Below are 21,427 nucleotides of genomic sequence, written 5' to 3'. Positions count from 1 at the left end.
AAGGTACCAAGTAGCCCAAAGTCTATGTCCAATATTAATACTAGGTATATTTTCTACACATACAACACTAGGGACAGCTAGATTAAACATGGTGATCTCTAACTGAATACTAGCTGCATGAAAACTGCAAGTACACTAACACATGAAAAATCCAATTAAGATATTAAGATTTTTTTTTTAGTTTTACTATTGCAGGTACAGATTACAAACGTGTTTTGGAAGCTGGAACTGAATGAATTACACAGTAAGGCTAGATTACACCCACAACACATGTAGGGGGAAAAAAAAAAAGAAGCGCAGGCACCTTTGTTTCTTAATTTGCACTCATTATTGTATTTGGTGCTATGTCTGGTGTTCTCCATACACCTTTACCATTTTTTTTTTTTTTATTGTATTACCGTCTCTATTAGTTTCCGGTTTTCAATGAGTTGCCTCTTGTCTTTGATCTCATTGGATGCTACCCATGTCTTTATTTGGTCCCGCAATCGCTGTCAAGTATATGAATACATTCAGTAAATAATATATAAAACTTTAAAAAAAAAGAAAAAGAAAAAAAAAAACACACACAACAATCATATATAACATATAGTTTAAAAAAAAAGAAAAAGAAAAAAGGATCTAGAGCACAAAGCTTCCATCTAAAATATACATTTTCTCTACTGCAAACACTGGGGACCTAATGGGTCAACATTAAAAAGAATCTATGTAAAAAAAAAAAAAAAGCACTAATATTCAGGTTTCCAACTAAATTCATATTCTGCAGAAACTGTCCTTATCTTGAGTAAAATTACAGAGCACTACAAACTATAAACACCATTTAATTCATCTTTAAAGTAGAACTAAGGCTGGCTATAGACGAAGCGCATTTCTTTCCTGCAACCAAGCCCATTCCCCCATCCACACAGACAGTGTAAACAGGGGAATCCCTTCCGGCGGGGACAGGAATTATTGCTAGTGGCTATAATAGCAACTAGCAATAATATTATGTACAATCCAGCAGGTCCTTTGTACCAAAGTTGATCGATTAATCAACTTGGGTATTTTCAGCCTGCCCATACAAGGTTCAGCAGGAGCCGGGTGAGATTTGAATAGCCAGCTTTGAGGCAAAACTTTTCTATAGTTTGGAGAGAGTACAGGAAAGGTATAACCCCCTGCTTTATTCTGCCATCTGTGTCCACATTGGATAGTTTCCCTAATCATTCCCTGTCCCATAGTCAAAACAAAAAGTGAGAAAAAAAAAAATCCCACAAAGTTGTCACCAGACCTAGTGTCCCCACTGTAAGATTTACCCTTTAATCCTGTTCTGGTAAGCAGGACAAAGAGGGTGAATCTCCCCAACAGGGATACAGACAGGGAAAATAAATCAATCTACGGGCAGTCTAATCACGCGATCAAAAAATAAAAACAAATATCCACCCATTACTCCATGCTTAAAGGAGAAGTTCACTTTTTGTAAAATGTTCCATGTTACATCCATATTCTGGGTATAATGTGTTACGAATGGACTGGCCCTGCAAACCCTCCCCCCCATCCGTTGTGACAGCTAGCGGGGGTTCTTCTCCCCCCTGCTAGCTGTAAAAAAAAAAAAAAAAAAAAACACCTTTAGCCGAGTGGGAGCTCCACCCACCCAGCCACGTCACTCATTCAGTCCTCTGTAAATGAGAAAACTACAAGTTCCAACAGCCTTTGCGCCTGTCAGCTTGTAGTTCTCAATGAACTACCACGGTGCTGTGGAGCACCATTATAGTTCATTCAATCTTTCTGTCGGTAAGCATCTGTCTGCCCGTATAAGCTGGGCACACAGATACACTGACAGGTCTGCAGATCAATGGTGCAATGCTTTAGAGTCTGCAGAAACAAAAAATAAAAAATGCACATTTTTTAACCTGAAAAAAAAAAAAAAAAAAAAAGCTTAAAACAAGTAAATATAACATACCTTCCAATACATTTAATAAGGCTATCAGCATAAACATTACAAATAGTTACTGAATGAGATAGTTTAGCTCCACTTTAAGATAGAATAACTGCTCTGTGATTACAGCCATTTTGAATACTAAACTGCACTACTGATAGCTTTAAAGAAATACTAAAAGATACAAATTAAAAAATAAATATATATATATACACATACATATACACACACACATATATATACAGTTGCAAGAAAAAGTATGAACCCCTTGGGATTACGTGGAGTTTTGCATGAATTGGGCATAAAATGTGCTCTGAATGTCATCTAAGTCACAACAATAGAAGAACACAGTCTGCTGAACATAATACTACACAAACATTAGATGTTGCCATGGTTTAATTGCACATAACATGTAAACATTCACAGTGCAGGGAGGAAAAAAGTGTGTGAGGCCCTAGCTTAATGACTTCTCCCAGAGCTAATTGGAGCCAGGAGTGAGCCAACCTTGACTCCAATCAGTGTGATGATATTGGATGTGTTGCTGACAGCTGTCCTGCCCTTAAAAAACACACACATGTTTTGGGTTTACTGGTTTCAAGAAGCACTGTCTGATGTGAACCATGCCTCGCAGAAAAGAGCTCTCAGAAGACCTACGATCAAGAATTGTTGACTTGCATGAAGCTGGAAAGGGTTACAAAAGCCTTGATGTTCACGTGTATGTGTCCACGGTAAGACAGACTGTCTACAAATGGAGACAGTTTAACACTGTTGCTACTCTCCCTAGGCATGGTCGTCCTGTAAAAATGACTGCAAGAGCACAGCGCAGAATGCTGCATTAGGTAAAGAAGAATCCCAGGGTGTCAGCTAAAGACCTACAGAAATCTCTGGCACATGCTAACATATTTGTTGACACATCTACAATAAGGAAAACATTAAACAAGAATGGAGTACATGGGAGGACAACACGGAGGAAGCCATTGCTGTCCAAAAAGAATATTACAGCACGTTTGAAGTTTGCAAAAAAGCACCTGGATGTTCCACAGCACTACTGGCAAAATATACTGTGGACAGATGAAACCAAGATTGAGTTGTTTGGGAAGAAGACACAACACCATGTGTGGAGGAAAAAAGGCACAGCACACTAACATCAAAACCTCATCCCCACTGTAAAACATGGCGGAGGGAGCATCATGGTTTGGGGCTGCTTTGCTGCCTCAGGGCCTGGACAAATTGTTGTCATTGATGAGAAAATGAATTCCAGATTTTATCAAGATATTTTGCAGGAAAACGTACGACCATCTGTCCGCCAACTGAAGCTCCGCAGAGGATGGGTGATGCAACAGGACAATCACCCAAAGCATACAAGTAATTCAACAAAACAATGGCTGCAACAGCACAGAACTCCACGTAATCCCAAGGGGTTCACATACTTTTTCTTGCAATTGTATATATCAAAGTTACCTGCTCTGTGCAATGGTTTTGCACAGAAAAGCCCCATCCTCTTCTTCTCGAGTCCCCCGCTGGTGCTCAAAGCCCCTCCCCCCTGCTGAGTGCCCCCATAGCAAGCTTTATAAAAGAGTCACACAGCGTGGCTTAGCACAGTTTCCTACTCCCTCCTCGCTGGCTTTGATTGAGCCAACGAGGCGGGAGAGAGCCAGTGCTCTTGTGCACATTGCTGGATTATGATCGGGCTCAGGTAAGTATTAGGGGGCTGCACTCAGGTTTTTACCTTCATGCATAGAATGCAAGAAGGTAAAAACCTTCAAACTTTATAACTGTTTTAATATCCCAGCTCTAGAACAGAAACCAGAAATCGGGAGCAGTTAAAACAAAAAGGATCTAAATAAAAAGAACACAGAAGGCTTAAATAATTAGCATTTATAAAGTAAGCTACTTCTGCAAGTCTGAACACTAATCTTGCTTAACGTGCAAATCTGTGTGATGCATTACCAGATTATAAAACAAACCTGTAGTTTCTTGATCTCCTTCTTCAAATCCGCTTCATATTTTTCTTTCTGGTTTGCATTCGCTGCATTATGTAGCTAAAGGAGAAAACAATTGGTGAAGTACTTATTACTCATTGAATAAATAAATATCCTGAAGGTTATAAGAATGTGACATATCATAAAATAATTTGCTCCCTAAAACTATGCAAATCCAAACTATACAGTACATCTGTATTTTGTTAATCAAACTTCCATATTTTGATGCAAAATAATGCAAGATTTTACAAATGGCTTTAACCACTTCAATACCAGGCACTTATACCCCCTTCCTGCCAAGCCAATTTTCAGCTTCCAGAGCTGTCGCACTTTGAATGACAAGCACACGGTCATGAGACACTGTACCAATATGACATTTTTATCATTTTTTTCACACAAATAGAGCTTTCTTTTGGTGGTATTTGATCACCACTGAGTTTTTTATCTTTTGCCAAATAAAACAAAAAACTCCTGAAACGTTTGAAAAAAAACAAACAAAAAAAAAAAAAGCACTTTTCTTCGTTTGTTATAAAATTCTGCAAATAAATAAAAGTTCTTCATAAATTTAGGTCAAAATGTATTCTGCTACATTTCTTTGGTGAAAATAATAATAATAGAATTTGTTTTTTGTTTTCAAATGTTTCTATTTATTTTTTTCTTTTTTAGCACACTGTGACCAAAGCAATACAATGTTACCATAGTAACATTGAACTACTCTGGGCAAGTGATCAGGATTTTTTATTTTTTTTTAACACATTATGATTGCCAATACCAATGTATTTAATTTATATCTGCAATCATGGTTACTGAATGAAACTGATTCAGTCTTTTGTAGTGATGTGCAATAATACATAATTTGTTCCTTCTATATATATTATTTTTGTGCATATATGTTTTAGAAATGTGCGATTGTCTTCTGCGTGGCCAACTACTCATTTGATCTATACAGCCCACAGAAAGAGGGTTTATAAATAGTGGGGCAGTGACTGTCAAAAGTTATCTAAATAGAAACCACTGGTAACAAAGTTTCTATCAGCTTGAATACACCTGTGCTTAATCATAGCTTAATATGTAGATTGGACCCCAAAAAGATGGCTGCGACCATCCAGACTTCTAGAAAATGGCGCCGTATCACTATAAAAGAATCCTTAGTATGGTGATTGTTCTATCACATCCCCCGGACGAAGCCACGTGTCCCTGTGGCGCAACACGTTGGGGAGGGGCTTTGACGTCACCAGAGCAACCCGAATTCACGACAAGTATAAGTCCATGTGAGCGAGTGTGAGCAACCACGCAGGAGACCTGTCACAAACGCATTTAGTGGTTTCACTGATTTTTAACTCAGCGCTTTTTATACTGAATACTTGTGAGTGCATAAGAAGAAGTTGTGAATAAAATTGTTCTTTTAAAAAACGATAAGGCACCATGTACCTTTTTCTTTCCCACTATACCAACGAGGAACAATACACGTAGATGGAGCACTTTTTATTGCCATGAGAAAAAGCTAACCCACAATCATCCATTATCAACCATCAGGAGTATCCAAGTAAGTCTCTAAAGATATCCATCAAGGATAAACATCATAAAGCTGTGTTAGCCCAGCAGTGGGCTTAATGGAAGGTGAGCGCATACAAGTATCTATATTCCAGCAAGAATCCATATGCAATCTTGTTTGACTAATCAACTTTAATCAAAATTTATATAGACTTTTTTTGGACACTGTTCACTTTTTATTTAAAATTACTTATTTTTTTTTCACGTTTTTTGTTTTTTTTCACACTCTATTATTGATTTATTTTGAAGTTGTAATAAGTTGACTTGGAAGGTTCATTATTTCTGGAAGTATTCATATCTCACATTTAGGGCGTGTAAATAAGCAATCAACTTATTGTACATTACTACAAAACACATTTATATGAGGATGTGAATAGATGCCTGCTGACCTATATATTTAACTATTATCTCATATCTCAGTGGCTCGCAAGTAATTATAATATATATCAGTCTTTTGTTGTGATTAGCTGTGATTGGGTAAAGCTGCTCACATGATACAGATGGGCTGTGATTGGCTCTGTCTGTATAATGTGACTGCCTTGACCAGTCACAGCTAACATAATTGTATACAATGGATGGAATGACAGGAAGCCATCCATTGTATACAATTGACCTGCTGTGATTGGTCACAGCGGTCACATGACACTGGCAACAGGCCAATGTAGTGATATGTCATCGGCTGTGTCCCGTGAGCAGCTCCTTTTGACAGGAGGTCATATGACACCCAGTCACAATGGAGAGTGTCCCGCCCGGCCGTCAATCTGCTATAGAGACTTTTTTTTTTTTTTACATTTTAATTTAAATCATGCAGTATCGATCCAATGCTGCATCTGTCCCCCACCAGCTCTAAGGATCAGAGCTGAGCAATCAGACATTGCTGATCTCGCAATTCTCTCTGATGCTCTGAGCAGAGAGTGGTGACTTTCAGTGACCGCTCTCAGCTCTGCTGCCCCAGAACTCAGTGGAGAGTTGGGCTGTGGAGTGGGTGGGAGCAGCTGGGCTTAGGCTCTCAGCAGCTCACTGGGAAGTAGTAGTAGTCGTCCAGGTAGTAGTCCAGGCTCCTGGGTGGATCCCAACCATATGGTCACTATCTTTCCCCAGTCTGGACTGGCTGAGTGACGGGTCACAGGAGTGCAGAACGAACTACACACCTGCGATCCACATCTCTAAGTTTGGAATTACAGTCCATGCTCCCATACAAAACTATAATTTGTAAAAATATATAAATAAATGTATCGCACTCATTTCCGCAAATTGTGTAACAGGTCCAAACTACATAAAAATGATCACAATGAAATTCTAGAATGTAATTTCTGGTGGCTAACTGTTCACAAAATTAGCTTTTGTTATTATTGATTATCGGGGATGTCGAAATTTTTTTAAAAACTACTTGTCCAGGGACTAAAACGGTGTCCCAAACTACTTGTCCCTCATGACAATCTACTGGTCCCGATAAAATAAAATACATTTTAACCAAAACTGTAATTAAATCTGGAGGTGCTTTTAGGAATGTCTGGGGATTTTGAAACTTAAAAAAAGGGGCTTTATAGCAACTTAAATGTTTAATCTTTTTAACATTGCGCTGTTTATCTTCTCATCCCCCTGCCTGTCTCCAGCACTGCACACAGGGACTAGCAGGGAAGAGCGAGACCTTGCAGTGTAATGAGCACTGATTGGGTGCTCGACAGGAAAGGAGATTATCGGGCTCATCTTTTATCCCTTTCGCTGCTAAAGCAGTTTTTGCACACGTTTAAAAAAATAATTGTAGGCCTGAAAAGGACACAAAACCCCCAAACATTGTATTTTCTGAAAGCAGAGACCTTAGAGAATAAAATAGTGGTAGTTTCAATTTTTTTTAAATCACACGATATTACCACAAAGATTAGGGTTAGGACACAAAAAAAGCAATAAATGACCCATTTGTTTGGTAAAATAAAAAAAAGATGAGGTTGCACCATATAAATAGATAGCCAACATGTCAAGCCATCGTTGTAGCCACCTGAATGCTTCCACTTGACAGGTGAGCCCCGCTGCTTGCCCACAGCAGAGCTAAAGGTTAAAGAATCCTCCCTGCCCGGCATCCAGGAACGACATTTCCCTGGCATTGGGCAATATAAATTGAACATGCTTGGTTATGTTTCTTAAAGGCTAGGATCACCTTTAAAAAAATAAATGCACATATTTTTGGAAGGGAAAAAAAAAAAAAAAAAAGTGCATTTAAAATGTTTTCCCTCCAGAAGCCTGCAAAGCATTGCACCCAAAATCAGTGAAATTTTGGGTGCAATGCCAGGCTCCTACAGACTCTTCCTCCAGCTCCCTGCCTATAAGGAGGTAAAGGCTTTCAGCTGGTGATGACCGCACTTGTATTCCATTGAGAACTAGAAGTCCATTTGCCATGGTGGAAGACAGGACTTTTTACAGTAGTTCTTAATTTACAGATCTCTCTGAATGAATATCACCACACAGGCACGTAGATTCCAAAATTAGATTTGGCTGCAAGAGACTGCAGTTCTTGGTTTGAGTGGAAGTCTGTTTAGCAAACAACATGTTACACCCTAAATATGGATGCAGCATTTTAAGAAGGTGGAGGCTGCCTTTAAAGTGGTTGTGACACATGCTGATAACAGAGAAAGAAGCAGCAGAGAGAAATGACACTTGGAGCTTTGGAGAGACAAGTAAAGACATACAGTCAGCTCCATAAATATTGGGACATCGACACAATTCTTACATTTTTGGCTCTATACACCACCACAATGGATTTGAAATGAAACGAACAAGATGTGCTTTAACTGCAGACTGTCAGCTTTAATTTGAGGGTATTTACATCCAAATCAGGTGAACGGGGTAGGAATTACAACAGTTTGCATATGTGCCTCCCACTTGTTATGGGACCAAAAGTAATGGGACAATTGGCTTCTCAGCTGTTCCATGGCCAGGTGTGTGTTATTCCCTCATTATCCCAATTACAATGAGCAGATAAAAGCTCCAGAGTTCATTTCAAGTGTGCTATTTGCATTTGGAATCTGTTGCTCTCAACTCTCAAGATGAGATCCAAAGAGCTGTCACTATCAGTGAAGCAAGCCATCATTAGACTGAAAAAACAAAACAAACCCATCAGAGAGATAGCAAAAACATTAGGCATGGCCAAAACAACTGTTTGGAACATTCTTAAAAAGAAGGAACGCACTGGTGAGCTCAGCAACACCAAAAGACTGGAAGACCATGGAAAACAACTGTGGTGGATGACCGAAGAATTCTTTCCCTGGTGAAGAAAACACCCTTCACAACAGTTGGCCAGATCAAGAACACTCTCCAGGAGGTAGGTGTATGTGTGTCAAAGTCAACAATCAAGAGAAGACTTCACCAGAGTGAATACAGAGGGTTCACCACAAGATGTAAACCATTGGTGAGCCTCAAAAACAGGAAGGCCAGATTAGAATTTGCCAAACGACATCTAAAAAAGCCTTCACAGTTCTGGAACAACATCCTATGGACAGATGAGACCAAGATCAACTTGTACCAGAGTGATGGGAAGAGAAGAGTATGGAGAAGGAAAGGAACTGCTCATGATCCTAAGCATACCACCTCATCAGTGAAGCATGGTGGTGGTAGTGTCATGGCGTGGGCATGTATGGCTGCTAATGGAACTGGTTCTCTTGTATTTATTGATGATGTGACTGCTGACAAAAGCAGCAGGATGAATTCTGAAGTGTTTTGGGCAATATTATCTGCTCATATTCAGCCAAATGCTTCAGAACTCATTGGACGCCGCTTCACAGTGCAGATGGACAATGACCCAAAGCATACTGCAAAAGCAACCAAAGAGTTTATTAAGGGAAAGAAGTAGAATGTTATGCAATGGCCAAGTCAATCACCTGACCTGAATCCGATTGAGCATGCATTTCACTTGCTGAAGACAAAACTGAAGGGAAAATGCCCCAAGAACAAGCAGGAACTGAAGACAGTTGCAGTAGAGGCCTGGCAGAGCATCACCAGGGATGAAACCCAGCGTCTGGTGATGTCTATGCGTTCCAGACTTCAGGCTGTAATTGACTGCAAAGGATTTGCAACCAAGTATTAAAAAGTGAAAGTTTGATTTATGATTATTATTCTGTCCCATTACTTTTGGTCCCTTAACAAGTGGGAGGTACATATGCAAACTGTTGTAATTCCTACACCGTTCACCTGATTTGGATGTAAATACTAAAATTAAAGCTGACAGTCTGCAGTTAAAGCACATCTTGTTCGTTTCATTTCAAATCCATTGTGGTGGTGTATAGAGCCAAAAATGTTAGAATTGTGTCGCTGTCCCAATATTTATGGACCTGACTGTATGTGCTTTGTTCAGATTTCATGACTGAGGTGTACAACCACTTTAATATAATGGGTTACCTTTTGCCAGATGTCTTCAAACTGCTCAACACCTTCTGAAACCTTCTTCAGGCACCGATCAATCTCACCTTAGAGAAAAATCACAAAATATTTTAAATTTTAAAAAAATGACTGACCAGCCTGAAACCACCAATTCTGTCAATGTCAAATATATGTAACAAGCCTAAAGAAATTCACAAAAGCATATTAATACATACAGATAGGAGTACCAATGGCTTATAAATAACCTATAAAACAATTTTACTATCATTCTGTAGAGTTAAAGATGAAGTTTAGGTTAATTTGTTTTTTAATACAGCACCAGGGACTAGATGTCTAACCTGTAATGAAGTGTGTCCCATGTATGGCTGGCTGCTGCATAGTGTACAAATCTCCCAACTGACACTGGGTTCACCCAGCAGCGGTGATCTTCCAGCACTGCTGGGGTTAACAGTTACTGCCATTGTCAAATAGTTGCACAATTAGCCTGCCCCTTCTACTGCCTACTCCATTCATAAAATTTGTACAGCTCCAGAATGTGTTGTGTGATTGGAGAATACTTTGCATTCTGGAAAATAGCACTAGTTTTATAAACTATATGGTACTGCCTTCAGGTAAGCCAATAGAAGTCATGCAAAAACAAATGGTAGGGTGGCTCATAGACCATAATTTAGGGATCTGGAATTGCAGAGGCCAGAGTTGATTCAGAAAAAGGAAATACCCTAGACAGGACTGTATCCTTAAATTACACCCAGATATTTAAAACGCCGACTCCGATTTGGCGTTAATTTCTTGAGATTTTGACACTGGCCGACAGTCTGTAATGATAGTCTCTTTAGAAGGATGTTGTCTAGGTAACCCAGAATGGGGATGCCCTGACAGCGAAGAAGGGATAGGACCAGTTCCGTGGACAGGTAAAAGCGAAATGCACAAAGTAGTAATGTCACACACCCATTACAAAAAACGCAAGCAGAGTTTATGTCGTGGGAAAATTGGGGATGTGCAAGTAAGCATTTTTTTTATATCCGCAGTCCAGAAATTTCCCCAGATTCTATTCTGAATTTTTGAACGTGTAGGTACATATTGAGGAACCGATGTCTCATGTATAAGAGCATCTATACCAGTCAATGCTAGTTAGATAGGAGGGTGACATATAAAGCAGGTATCCAATTTTGCTTTACAGTACAACATTTATGGCAATTAAATTAGGATTTTTAAAAAAAAAAAAAAATCAACTCCTCCAACCATACACTAGGTCTCTCGCTTGGTAAACCAAGCATTATCATGCTATAAACGTATATATACGGATCGTTCCTGTACAAGAAAATTCAATAAAATTGTGCAGGCGTGACTGGATATATCAGTCTCCCAGATGGTGGATCTTGCCATTTTCTCAGTCATGAGGTCTCATGTTCACAGTGTGGTACAGTAGTAGACAGGTTTGACAGCAGTGTTTGTGTTTGAAAGTATGAGTGCATGGGATGTGAGAGTATGAATCGTTATTGTATTTTTGCTGGTTTTCTTTCCTTGGTTGGTAGTTAATGCCCACGACTACTAAAATCCTGTAATTGGCAATTCATGATCGTTCGTTTAGTTTGCTGGGCTCAGCGTAGCTGCCTCTTAGCCCCAGTTCACACTAGAGCATTTTCCCAGCAACTTACAACTTTCTGGCGACATGTAAAGTCACAGAAGTGAAAACATAGATTTTAATGGGTGCAGTCTTAATTTGCATGACTTGAGTCGCTGCGAAAAAAAACAAAAAATTGTACATTTGTCTTTTTTTTTTTTTTTTTAAAAGAATCTTTATTGGGTTTTCAATTATACAAAACCTGAGCAGGTTAAATATTCCAAGGATGTATCTCAACAACATAACATCTTTAGTAGTTGTACTGACATAATAACCAACACAGGCGATTGTATTAGGTTTGTATAGATAACCTAAACAAAGAAATTCACCAAGTATGTGATATCTCTGGAGGGTTTTCAGAATAGGAAGAGAAGTCAGTTGTTTGCAACAGTATCATCAGGAAAATCTGAGCAGAGATTCCTGAGGTATATAGGTGATAGCAGGTTGTGGCATAATGGCTATGTGCCGAAGAACTGAGACTATGATGAGTGTCATATATATGGGTTGAAAACTACTGTAGGAAGAAGAAAAAACATATGTGAAAGAAGATAGAAAAAGAGAGAGAAGACAATAAGTTAAAGGGAGCAATAGAGAGAAAGAAAAGGTATGGGAGAGAGCTTAGACTGAAGAATAAGGACAAAAGAAAAGAGAAGGGGAGATGAAGTAGGAGTGGGCTGGAGGTGTCCTTCCCAGAAGACATTGTATATGTTTAGTAGTAGTAAGCCGAAGGGTGAATTAAGGAGCTAGGGGGATGGCAGAAAATGGCAATATGGGGTGGAGGGTAATGCAGGTGTTGTAAGGCCTCACTTGGTTGGGGATGTGAAAGGACAAAGTGTCGAAATTAGAAGAAGGAGATTGAAGTATATTGGAGACGGTGGAGAGAATAGTTAGGTAGATGTTTAGCTTGGCTGACTAGGAGAGGTAAGAGAGTAGTAACAACATAATGAGCCTAGTATGCCTAGGACAGAAGACAGGATAGATCAATATAAAATATCCGGACTACTGGATCGTGTTTCCGGGTTGGGTCATTACAGATGAGTCACAAAGAAGTAGCTGTTGCTCTGGAGTCGGAAGGGATTGTTGAATATAAAAAATCTCCATTTTCGAATATATTTCCCCTCTCTATGCTGCTGGGAGGAGGTAAGAGGATCGAGTTGGTCCAGACAAAGAAGGGCATTAAGGTCCGTTTTGACATCTGAGATATTCGGGAGGCTGTTGGAGACCCCACTTCTTCAAAATAGCTCTTCTCGCGACCATCAGGCAGGAGGAAAGACATGGTTTTGTGGCACGAAGTGTAGCAAGCGGACGCGGGCAAGCCCTTGGTGGGAGCTGTTCTAGATTGCCAAAGAGAAGAGGTAGAGGGTCTCTTGGTAGGTGAAGAGAAGTGATGGAGGCAATGTAGTTGAGTATTTGAGTCCAGAAAGTGGATATGGGTTGGCAAGTCAAAAATCTGTGTTTTAACGAGGGTTTGTAATGACCACATAAAGGGCAGATAGAGGCTGAAGGGTTTCCACGAACATATAAGCATGGCATATAGGCATGGTGCAATAGCATGAGTTGTTGCTCCCGCCAGAACTCATTGGTGTTAAAAGCGCAAGTATTATTGAATCCAGTGAGGATTTGATCCATTGAGAATGCGTTATCAAGGTGCGGGTGCGCATGCGCGGCCCGCGGTACGGGACATGTCTCCCTGAGGCTTCTCCGTGCCGCGGGTAAGACAGCCTCCCCGCTGCGCGATCCGGGCTCGCACTGCTCCACGAGCGGCCCCGATCATCTGTATAACCCCCGGCCACCTGCAATAATGGTCAGGGGGGGGTCATAAGCACCAGGTGGCACCACCACGCAAGCCCATAAAGGAGGCCCTAGCTCGAGCCTCATCCAAGATGGCCGCCGCGTCGGGGAACTACAATGCCCAGCCAGCATCTTCCAGGCTTGCAGTCCTACAGCCAGAGCAACCGAGCCAGCCATGCTCTTCGGAGGGTGAGTCTGCAGATGAATCTGAGACCCCCATGACTACCACGACGCCTGACCTTACTGCCTCTGACCTTCTGGCCCGCTTTGAAAAAATGTTGCACAAGGCCCTGAAACAGACCTCTGACCGCATTACTGACCAGCTATCCAGGGAAATCCGCGAGCTGGGGCAACGCCCTGCGGACCTGGAGCAGAGGGTGGATGACTTTGACGTAACACTTCAAACGCAGGGGGACGAAATTGACCTGCTGCGAGACGAAAACCTTACACTTCAGACGCGTCTTGAGGACTTTGAGAACCGGGCCAGACGCTCCAATGTACGTATTCGCGGCCTCCCTGAGTCGATCATTGATGTCCACTCTACAGTTACTGCGCTATTCCAAGAGCTCGCCCCTGCTATTCCAATAGAACGCCTTGAGATGGACAGGGTTCACAGGGCACTAGCTCCTAAACGCACTGATGGCCCGCTGCGAGATATCATAGCTAAACTCCATTTTTTCCCGCACAAGAGAGCAACTACTTCAAGCCGCCCGCAATTCGGAGTCCCTCCTGTTTCAAGGTCATGCCTATCAACTATTTCAGGACCTCTGCCCCACTACTATCACCAAGCGCAGAGCCATGAAACCGCACCTGCAAGTGCTTCAGCAGCATAATATACCATATAAATGGTGCTTTCCCTTTGCTGTGCGGTTCAGACACCAAGCCCGGGACCACGTATGCAAGACCACTGCCGAACTCCTGGACACGCTATGGAACCTCCAGCTACACCACCCCCGCAACACCGTCAGAGACTTCCAGAAGGCGAACGGCGTCGTGCTCTCCGAAGAAACTACAGCCTCCGTCGATCCCTACTGGTCACCTGAATGTACACAAACGAGGCCGATTTTCATCTCCTGCTCCCTCACCACAAGACTCTATGGACTGAATCCTGTTGACCACTTCTACTCCTCCTACCGGCTCTTCGTGTGGTGGTCCGTGGCCACCCCTGTAGTCGCTACTTGCTGAGTCGAATTAATTGGCCCCCCCATCTGACAGTTTACATTACACACCTGTATCCTTATTCCTGTTTGCTGGGCTTTATTTTTTATTTTTTTTCATACCTGTTTCTTTCGACCAGCTCAGGATACATGCCACCCTAGATATGTTTCGCGTTGGGGTGTTACCTGCCTTATTGTTTGCTAAGTTGGGGCTACTGTTGGGCCTCTGCCTTGCCTATTGGACCCCCGGCCCCAGCGGCTCGGATCGCCCGGTTCCGGTCTTTTAGAGGCTGTGCCGGGTGGGTCGGGGTCGCCGGCACCGGGGCACCCCGGGCTTCCTGCCCATTATGTTTGATGTTTTCTCTCATTCCAGGATCGCTTAAGTATTTGTATGTCTACATGCTGTCTTACTTGCCGCCCGCGCACCTGTGCACTCTCCACTTGCCCCTTTGGTGTCCCGTTTTTTTTTACACCACTCGGGCTACAACCGCTCCCCGGACCACCCGGATTCCGGGTACCCCCAGGGACCGTTCTCCTTTTCCTTTTCTTCCAGCCTCTTTATGGCCCTCTTTACCTACCCTAGACCACCCTTACCCCTCCCCACCTCAACCCTTACTTTTCTGTACGGCCCCTTGTTAATATCCAGTTTCTACAACCGCATACTTTCCCCTAGCTCAATTCGCAAGATGGCTCTCCTGAAGGGACTCCAATATTTACCAAATCACCGCTTCCTCCACCCATGGGTTCCCTGAATATCCTTACCCTGAATGTTCAGGGCCTTAATGTCCCGCAGAAGCGCAACAAAGCCTTTCGTTCTTTTGAGTCCTATAAGGCCCACATAGTCTGCCTGCAGGAGACACATTTCACTCCTACCTCCACTCCTAAATTTTTTGGCCCCTGCTACCCACAGGTCTACGCCGCCTCTGCTACTGCTAAGCGCAGGGGGGTTTTAATTGCTCACCGTACTACACCCTTCAAATTATGCACTGAAATTAAAGATCCGGAAGGTCGTTATCTTCTACTCGTAGGGCAATTGCTGGATTTTGAGGTCACCATTGCCACGTACTATGCTCCAAACCAGGGTCCTTTGCCATTCCTTTCTCATCTCTTCTCGGTTATTGCTCATCATAAACGAGGCACGCTTATAGTCTGCGGAGACTCCAACTGTACACTATACCCTTTTCTAGATAAATCCCCACAATCTCACACTCCACATACCCCCAAACACTCCTTTCAATCCATTCTGCATCAGCACTCAATGGTCGACTCATGGAGGGAATCCAATCCTACTAAACGCCAGTACACTTTTTACTCCCACCCACACAAAGTCTTCTCAAGAATCGATCATATTTTTATGACCGCCAGTTCTTCCCCTCGTATCTTGGCTTCTGATATTCTTCCGATCCCATGGTCAGACCACTGTGCTGTGATCACCACCGTTGCTTCTCTAGCTCCTTCTCCCGCTGATCCCTCCTGGTCCATCAACGAACGCCTGCTGGCTAACCCAGCCCACTGCACAGAGATTGCTGCTGCCCTTAAAGAGTATCTCTCCCTAAATCAAACCCCTGGGATTTCCCCCCTCCTATTGTGGGAGGCGCATAAACCAGTAATCCGCGGATTCTGCATTAGTAAAGCCTCCTTCCTGAGTAGAGAAAGGAAGCAGAAACGCCTCCTCCTTGAACAAGAGTACGACCAATTCCATAGTGCCTTTCAAGCATCCCCCACCCCAGCTAACAAAGAAGCCCTTGAACACTCTCGACTAGCCCTAGATCTCTTCCTTACGGACCAAGCCGAGCTATCCATCCGCAGGTCACGGCACAAATTTTACACTAAAGCCAATAAGCCTGACACTTTTCTTGCTCTCTCTCTCCGTAAACTAGACCACACCGTTAAGCCCATAAGGTTGCGGACCTCATTGGCAAATTTCACCAGCAACCCGGAACGGATTCTACGAATTTTCCACAAACACCTCTCGAGTCTCTACTCTGCCTCCGCTCCCTTTGACTCTTCCCAGGCCGATGCCCTTTTTGGTTCCCTTCCTTTTCCAAAATTGGCTGGTGAGCATCTTGCTACGCTAGAGCGACCCATCACCACAGTCGAAGTCACAAATGCTATAAATTTCTTGAAGCCCCGCAAACGCCCAGGACCTGACGGCTTTTCCGCCACGTACTATAAAAAGTTTGCCCCCATTCTCACGCCTGTCATGACGAACGCCTTTAATGCCATACTCTCGAATCATATCTTTAGCCCAGATTCTGTGCAAGCCAACATCTCTATGATACCGAAGCCAAACTCTGATGACACGCAATGGTCTAATTACAGACCAATTTCCCTCCTTACCGTAGATGTTAAACTGCTAGCCAAAATCCTATCAACTCGCCTCAACGCATGTATTGGTTCCCTAATCCACAACGATCAGGTTGGCTTCATACCAACTAGGCAAGCAGGAGACGTTTGACGTGCATCCCTATTAGCACATTTAGCTAAATCCCGCAATATTCCCACATGCTTTTTGTCCTTAGACATTCGGAAGGCGTTTGACACAGTCTCATGGTCATACTTACACTACATCCTGCGCCGTTGGGGCTTTGGCCCACATTTCTTAACCTGGATATTTTCTCTCTGCCAGGGCCCCTCGGCCAGAATTAAATATCTAGGACATCGGTCCGCCCATTTCCCGATTTTATGTGGCACCAGGCAAGGTTGTCCCCTTTCCCCCTTGCTTTTTGCACTAGCCATAGAACCACTGGCACTATTGATTAGAACCGATCCTGATATCCGAGGGCTTGAGATAGGAGGCACCTCACATAAACTGTGCTTGTTTGCTGATGACGTCCTACTTTTTCTCACTTCTCCCTTAACATCTACGCCTACTCTACTTCGTCTTCTTGATAGGTTTGGCGCGCTCTCTGGCCTTCAAATTAACCCCCAGAAATCATGGGCGCTTAATATCTCGCTACCACCTAACGAACTTACGCACCTCAAACAGATCTTGCCATTCTCATGGTCGCAAAACTCCGTCCCCTTTTTGGGTATAAAATTCACCCCGCATATCTCAGGTCTCTATAGCGCTAACTACATCCCTCATCTAATGGCACTTATGACTAAATGGTCCTCCCTTCCTCTAGCTTGGCTGGGCAGAATAGTGGTCGTGAAGATGTCGATCCTTCCCAAAATCCTTTATCTTTTCAGAGTTCTCCCTATCTCTGTACCCACTCATTACCTGCGAGTTCTGCAGCGCCGTATTTCTTCCTACGTTTGGGGCAAAGTCCGCCCCCGTGTCCCCGGCAGTACTCTATACCGATCTAAACTGCATGGCGGTCTGGGTCTCCCTGAGATCAGCAAATACTACCAAGCGGCGCATATGGCACAACTACCAAAATATCACGCTACCTACGAAATCCCGCAGTGGGTCATTCTCGAATCCATTGAGTGCGACCCCTTTTCTATAGCAAACCTTCTTTGGTTGAGACGCATTGACCGCCGCACGATTGAGAATCCCATTACTATGCATTTTTTGTCCCTTTGGGACAAACTGAAATCTCGTTACCTCCTACAATCTCCCCATAACCCCCTCCTTTCCTATCTTCGTAATCCAGCCTTCCCCCCGTCTTGGTCCGCACCACACGTCTTTGCTCAAATGGGCAACGGCTGGTCTCACCCAGACCCGTCATTTTGTACTCAGGAATCAATTTAAATCTTTTACCTCTCTATGTGAGTCCCATAACCTCCCCACCTCTGAATTATTTAGATATCTGCAGTTGAAACATTTCTTTGCTCCGTACACATTGGCTGCCAACCCAATTTCCTCACTGTCTCCTTTTGAGCGAGCATGTCACCGAGACCCTCATAGACGAGGTCTCATATCCTATCTATACTCCCTTTTTACAACCCCATCCGTTTCTCCTTTACCCTCATATACCGATAAATGGGAAGCTGATTTAGGCCAGCAAATCGACCCGTCAGATTGGGACCTCATTTGGAACAATACCAAGGAGTCCTCGCAAAACGTTGTGGCCCTGGAGACCAATTACAAAGTCCTGACCCGCTGGTATCTTGTCCCAACCAGAACTGCGAAATTTACCCCTGATTATCCCCCAGTTTGTTTCAGAGGCTGCGCAGACCTAGGAACATTTTTTCATATTTGGTGGGATTGCCCAATCGTCCAAACTTTTTGGGCGGAGGTATTCAGCACACTGTCTGCACTCAGCGCCACAACCCTCCAACCAAGTCCTCTAGTCGCGCTTCTCAATCACCGGCCACCAGACATCACAAAGGCAAATTTTAAGCTTATTCTACAAGTCACCACTGCGGCCAAAAAGGTTATCGCTAAAGCATGGAAATCACCCTTACTGAATACGACTGCAGTTATGACTAGGGTCACTCAGGCGATGATTCACGCAAAAATTGAAGCCACTATCCTGGATTCCATCCCCAAGTTTAAAAAGATTTGGAACCCATGGGTGGAGCATTTCCTCCCACCCAACTTTGACGAGTCCCTTCTCAACCCATAATCTTTGTTTTCTGCTTTACAGGAACCATCCTTTGTTGATACTGCGGTTATCTGGCTATTTTCAGTATCCCCTTCCTTGGTACCGTACACCCTATCCCTCCCTTCCTCTCCCCCCCTCCTCCTTTCCTTCATGTTAGGCTCTATTTGATATTTGTTGTTCATTCTTGTTATTGCTGCCTGACTAGTATAAATGGGAACCTTTTCTGTTCATTTACTGTACACCTCCAATATCCCATTTGCTTACTTATAACTTATGTTGTACTTTAAAATAATAAAATATTTGAACAAGAGAATGCGTTATCTAAGTCTCTAATCCAGGGAGAGTTGGTAGAGGATGTCTCTAAAGGTCGTATATAATGTAGATTTAGCGGTCCATAGATATTAGAAATCTTATATTTGCGAATCTTGGCTAGGGTGTCTATGAACGTTGAATGGAAGCAGCCAGCTTTAGCTGGAGTTATCTTATTCACATAGTTACATACTTGTAGGACATAAAGAAAATGGTGAGGAGGTAGACTGAAAGAAGTTGAGATCTGTGAAAAAGACAGAGGAGAGCCAGAGGCCATGTCATATAATTGGCGTACTAATGTGAGATCTTGTGCAAGCCACATATCGTATGCCGCGTGTTGTCTTGGGATGGAGAAAGCAGGATTGTGGTGAATGGGGAGGAAGCGAAAGACCCAAGGGGATACACCTAGTTTACGCCTGGTTTCCCTCCACGTGATAGGGGTATCTCATATAAGAGGATTATATTTTAGATGTGGTGGGAGAGTTAGGATTCGAATGTAGAAGGGCTGAGAGATCAAACAGACAAACCATGGCAGATTCTAGTTGTAAATTAGAGTAGATAGAGGATTTGGTCAGCCAAACTCGTAGAATGCAAGAAAGGTTATATACTCTAATATTTGGGAGACCAACTCCCCCTTCACATCTCAGCAGATATAACTTCTCTAGTGCAATGCGTGAGCGGCGACCTTTCCAAATAAAATTGGAGATCACCTTGTTTAATCCAATTATGTCCTTATGCTAAAGTAGTAGAGGGATAGTTTGAAGTGTGTATAATAATTTCGGAAAGCTCACCATCTTGAAGAGATGTGCTTGTCCTGTGAGTAATAATGGTAACTCTTTCCACAATTCCAATTCGCCTATAATTTTTTTAATTGCCGGTGAATGATTAAGCGAATAAAGAGAAGCAGCTAGTTTTCCAATCTTTATTCCTAGATATGTAATGTGACGTGAGTTTATTTTGAAGAGAGAGTTATGGGCCCATGGAGGAGTGCGTGCATGGAATAACGGGAGGACTTCACTTTTCGAGACATTAATGCGGAGACCCGAGCAATGCCAGAAAGCCGTGAAAATATCATGTATATAAGGCAGGTCGTGGGTTGGGTCAGCAGTAAAAATCAATATATCGTCAGCAAACAAAGCCAGACTTAGGTCTTATTGTGCAATTTGAGCTCCGTGCAATCGCGAGTGGAACAGTAGGAAGCGAGTTAAGGGTTCTGGGCCAGGTTGAAGAGCAAGGGGGATAAGAGGCAACCCTGTCTTGCTCCTTTATGTAGTGTTATAGACGCAGATATACGCCCTGCAGCAATCACCTGTGCCTTTGGAGCCGAGTACATGGCTTGGACTAAACGACTGAAGGGGCCCGAGAAACCGAATTTATGTAACACCATCTGTAGCCACTGGAAATTAACATTGTCGAAGGCCTTTTCGGCATCTAGAGAGATTATCGCTAGGTCCTGAAGAGGGTTGGTTTTTGCGTGATTTAATACAGTTAGTACTTTGCAGATGTTTGAAGTGGCAGAGCGACCCTGTATGAAGCCTGCTTGAGAGGGATGAATGATGGAAGGCAAGATGATGGCTAGATGATTTGCTATAATTTTTGTGAGAATTTTGGCATCTAAATTTAGAAGGGAGATTGGTCTATAGGAACCCGGCTCTTAGGGATCTTTGTCTTTTTTTGCTATTAGTTTTATATGTGCTTGGAAGGCGGATGGAAGGTATGGTCCCCCTTCTTGTATTGCACAGTACACAGATTGAATTCTACAAACTCATGGATACAACCCTATCTCCAATTTTACAGAGGTGTATCCGTCCAGGCCGGGTGCTTTACCATTTGCTAGGGTTTTGATGGCAGAATGAATGTCAGATTGCGAAATAGGAGCGTTGAGAGATTAGAGTGCTACGGGGTCAATTTGAGGTAGTGCAATATCGTCTAGGAAGGAGATGGCTTGTGATTGGTCAATGGGTCCAGGGCCATACAGTTTGGCATAGAAATTTTCCAATATGGAAATAATTTCCTCAGGGGAGTGTTTTAACGTGCCTTGCGAGTCTTTGAGGGAGGTGAAGTGTGTGGGAACAAACGGTTTGCAGCACAGGCAAGCTAATAATTTACCAGGTTTGAGGGAGGTGAACTTATGGTACTCTAGGTCAAGATGGGACTGGTACATTGATTCTTGGGCTGCTGCCCATGTTTCGAAATGGTGTTTTGCATCCAACCAGGCTTTCCTGTGTTCA

General features: G+C 42.9%; 1 protein-coding gene across 6 annotated transcripts in view; it reads right to left on the bottom strand.

Moving 5' to 3' along the window:
• The window catches only part of CNOT3 (CCR4-NOT transcription complex subunit 3), a 520,718-nt gene that overhangs the window by 389,134 nt on the left and 110,157 nt on the right, over positions 1-21,427 (bottom strand). For all 6 annotated transcript variants that reach the window (XM_089652480.1, XM_089652479.1, XM_089652482.1 and 3 more), the window contains exons 5-7: positions 9,841-9,908; positions 3,880-3,954; positions 399-488 (exon numbers count right to left, since the gene is read on the bottom strand). In XM_089652480.1, the coding sequence (XP_089508606.1) occupies positions 399-488; positions 3,880-3,954; positions 9,841-9,908 (233 nt within the window). The remainder of the gene's footprint in view (positions 1-398; positions 489-3,879; positions 3,955-9,840; positions 9,909-21,427) is intronic.

This window comes from Staurois parvus, unplaced genomic scaffold (genome assembly GCF_062004578.1).
Source record: "Staurois parvus isolate SC_StPar_1 unplaced genomic scaffold, SC_StPar_1.0 ptg000683l, whole genome shotgun sequence".
Lineage (NCBI taxonomy): Eukaryota > Metazoa > Chordata > Amphibia > Anura > Ranidae > Staurois > Staurois parvus.
Note: the sequence above shows the minus strand (reverse complement) of the source record. Positions and strands in the feature narration are given on the sequence as shown.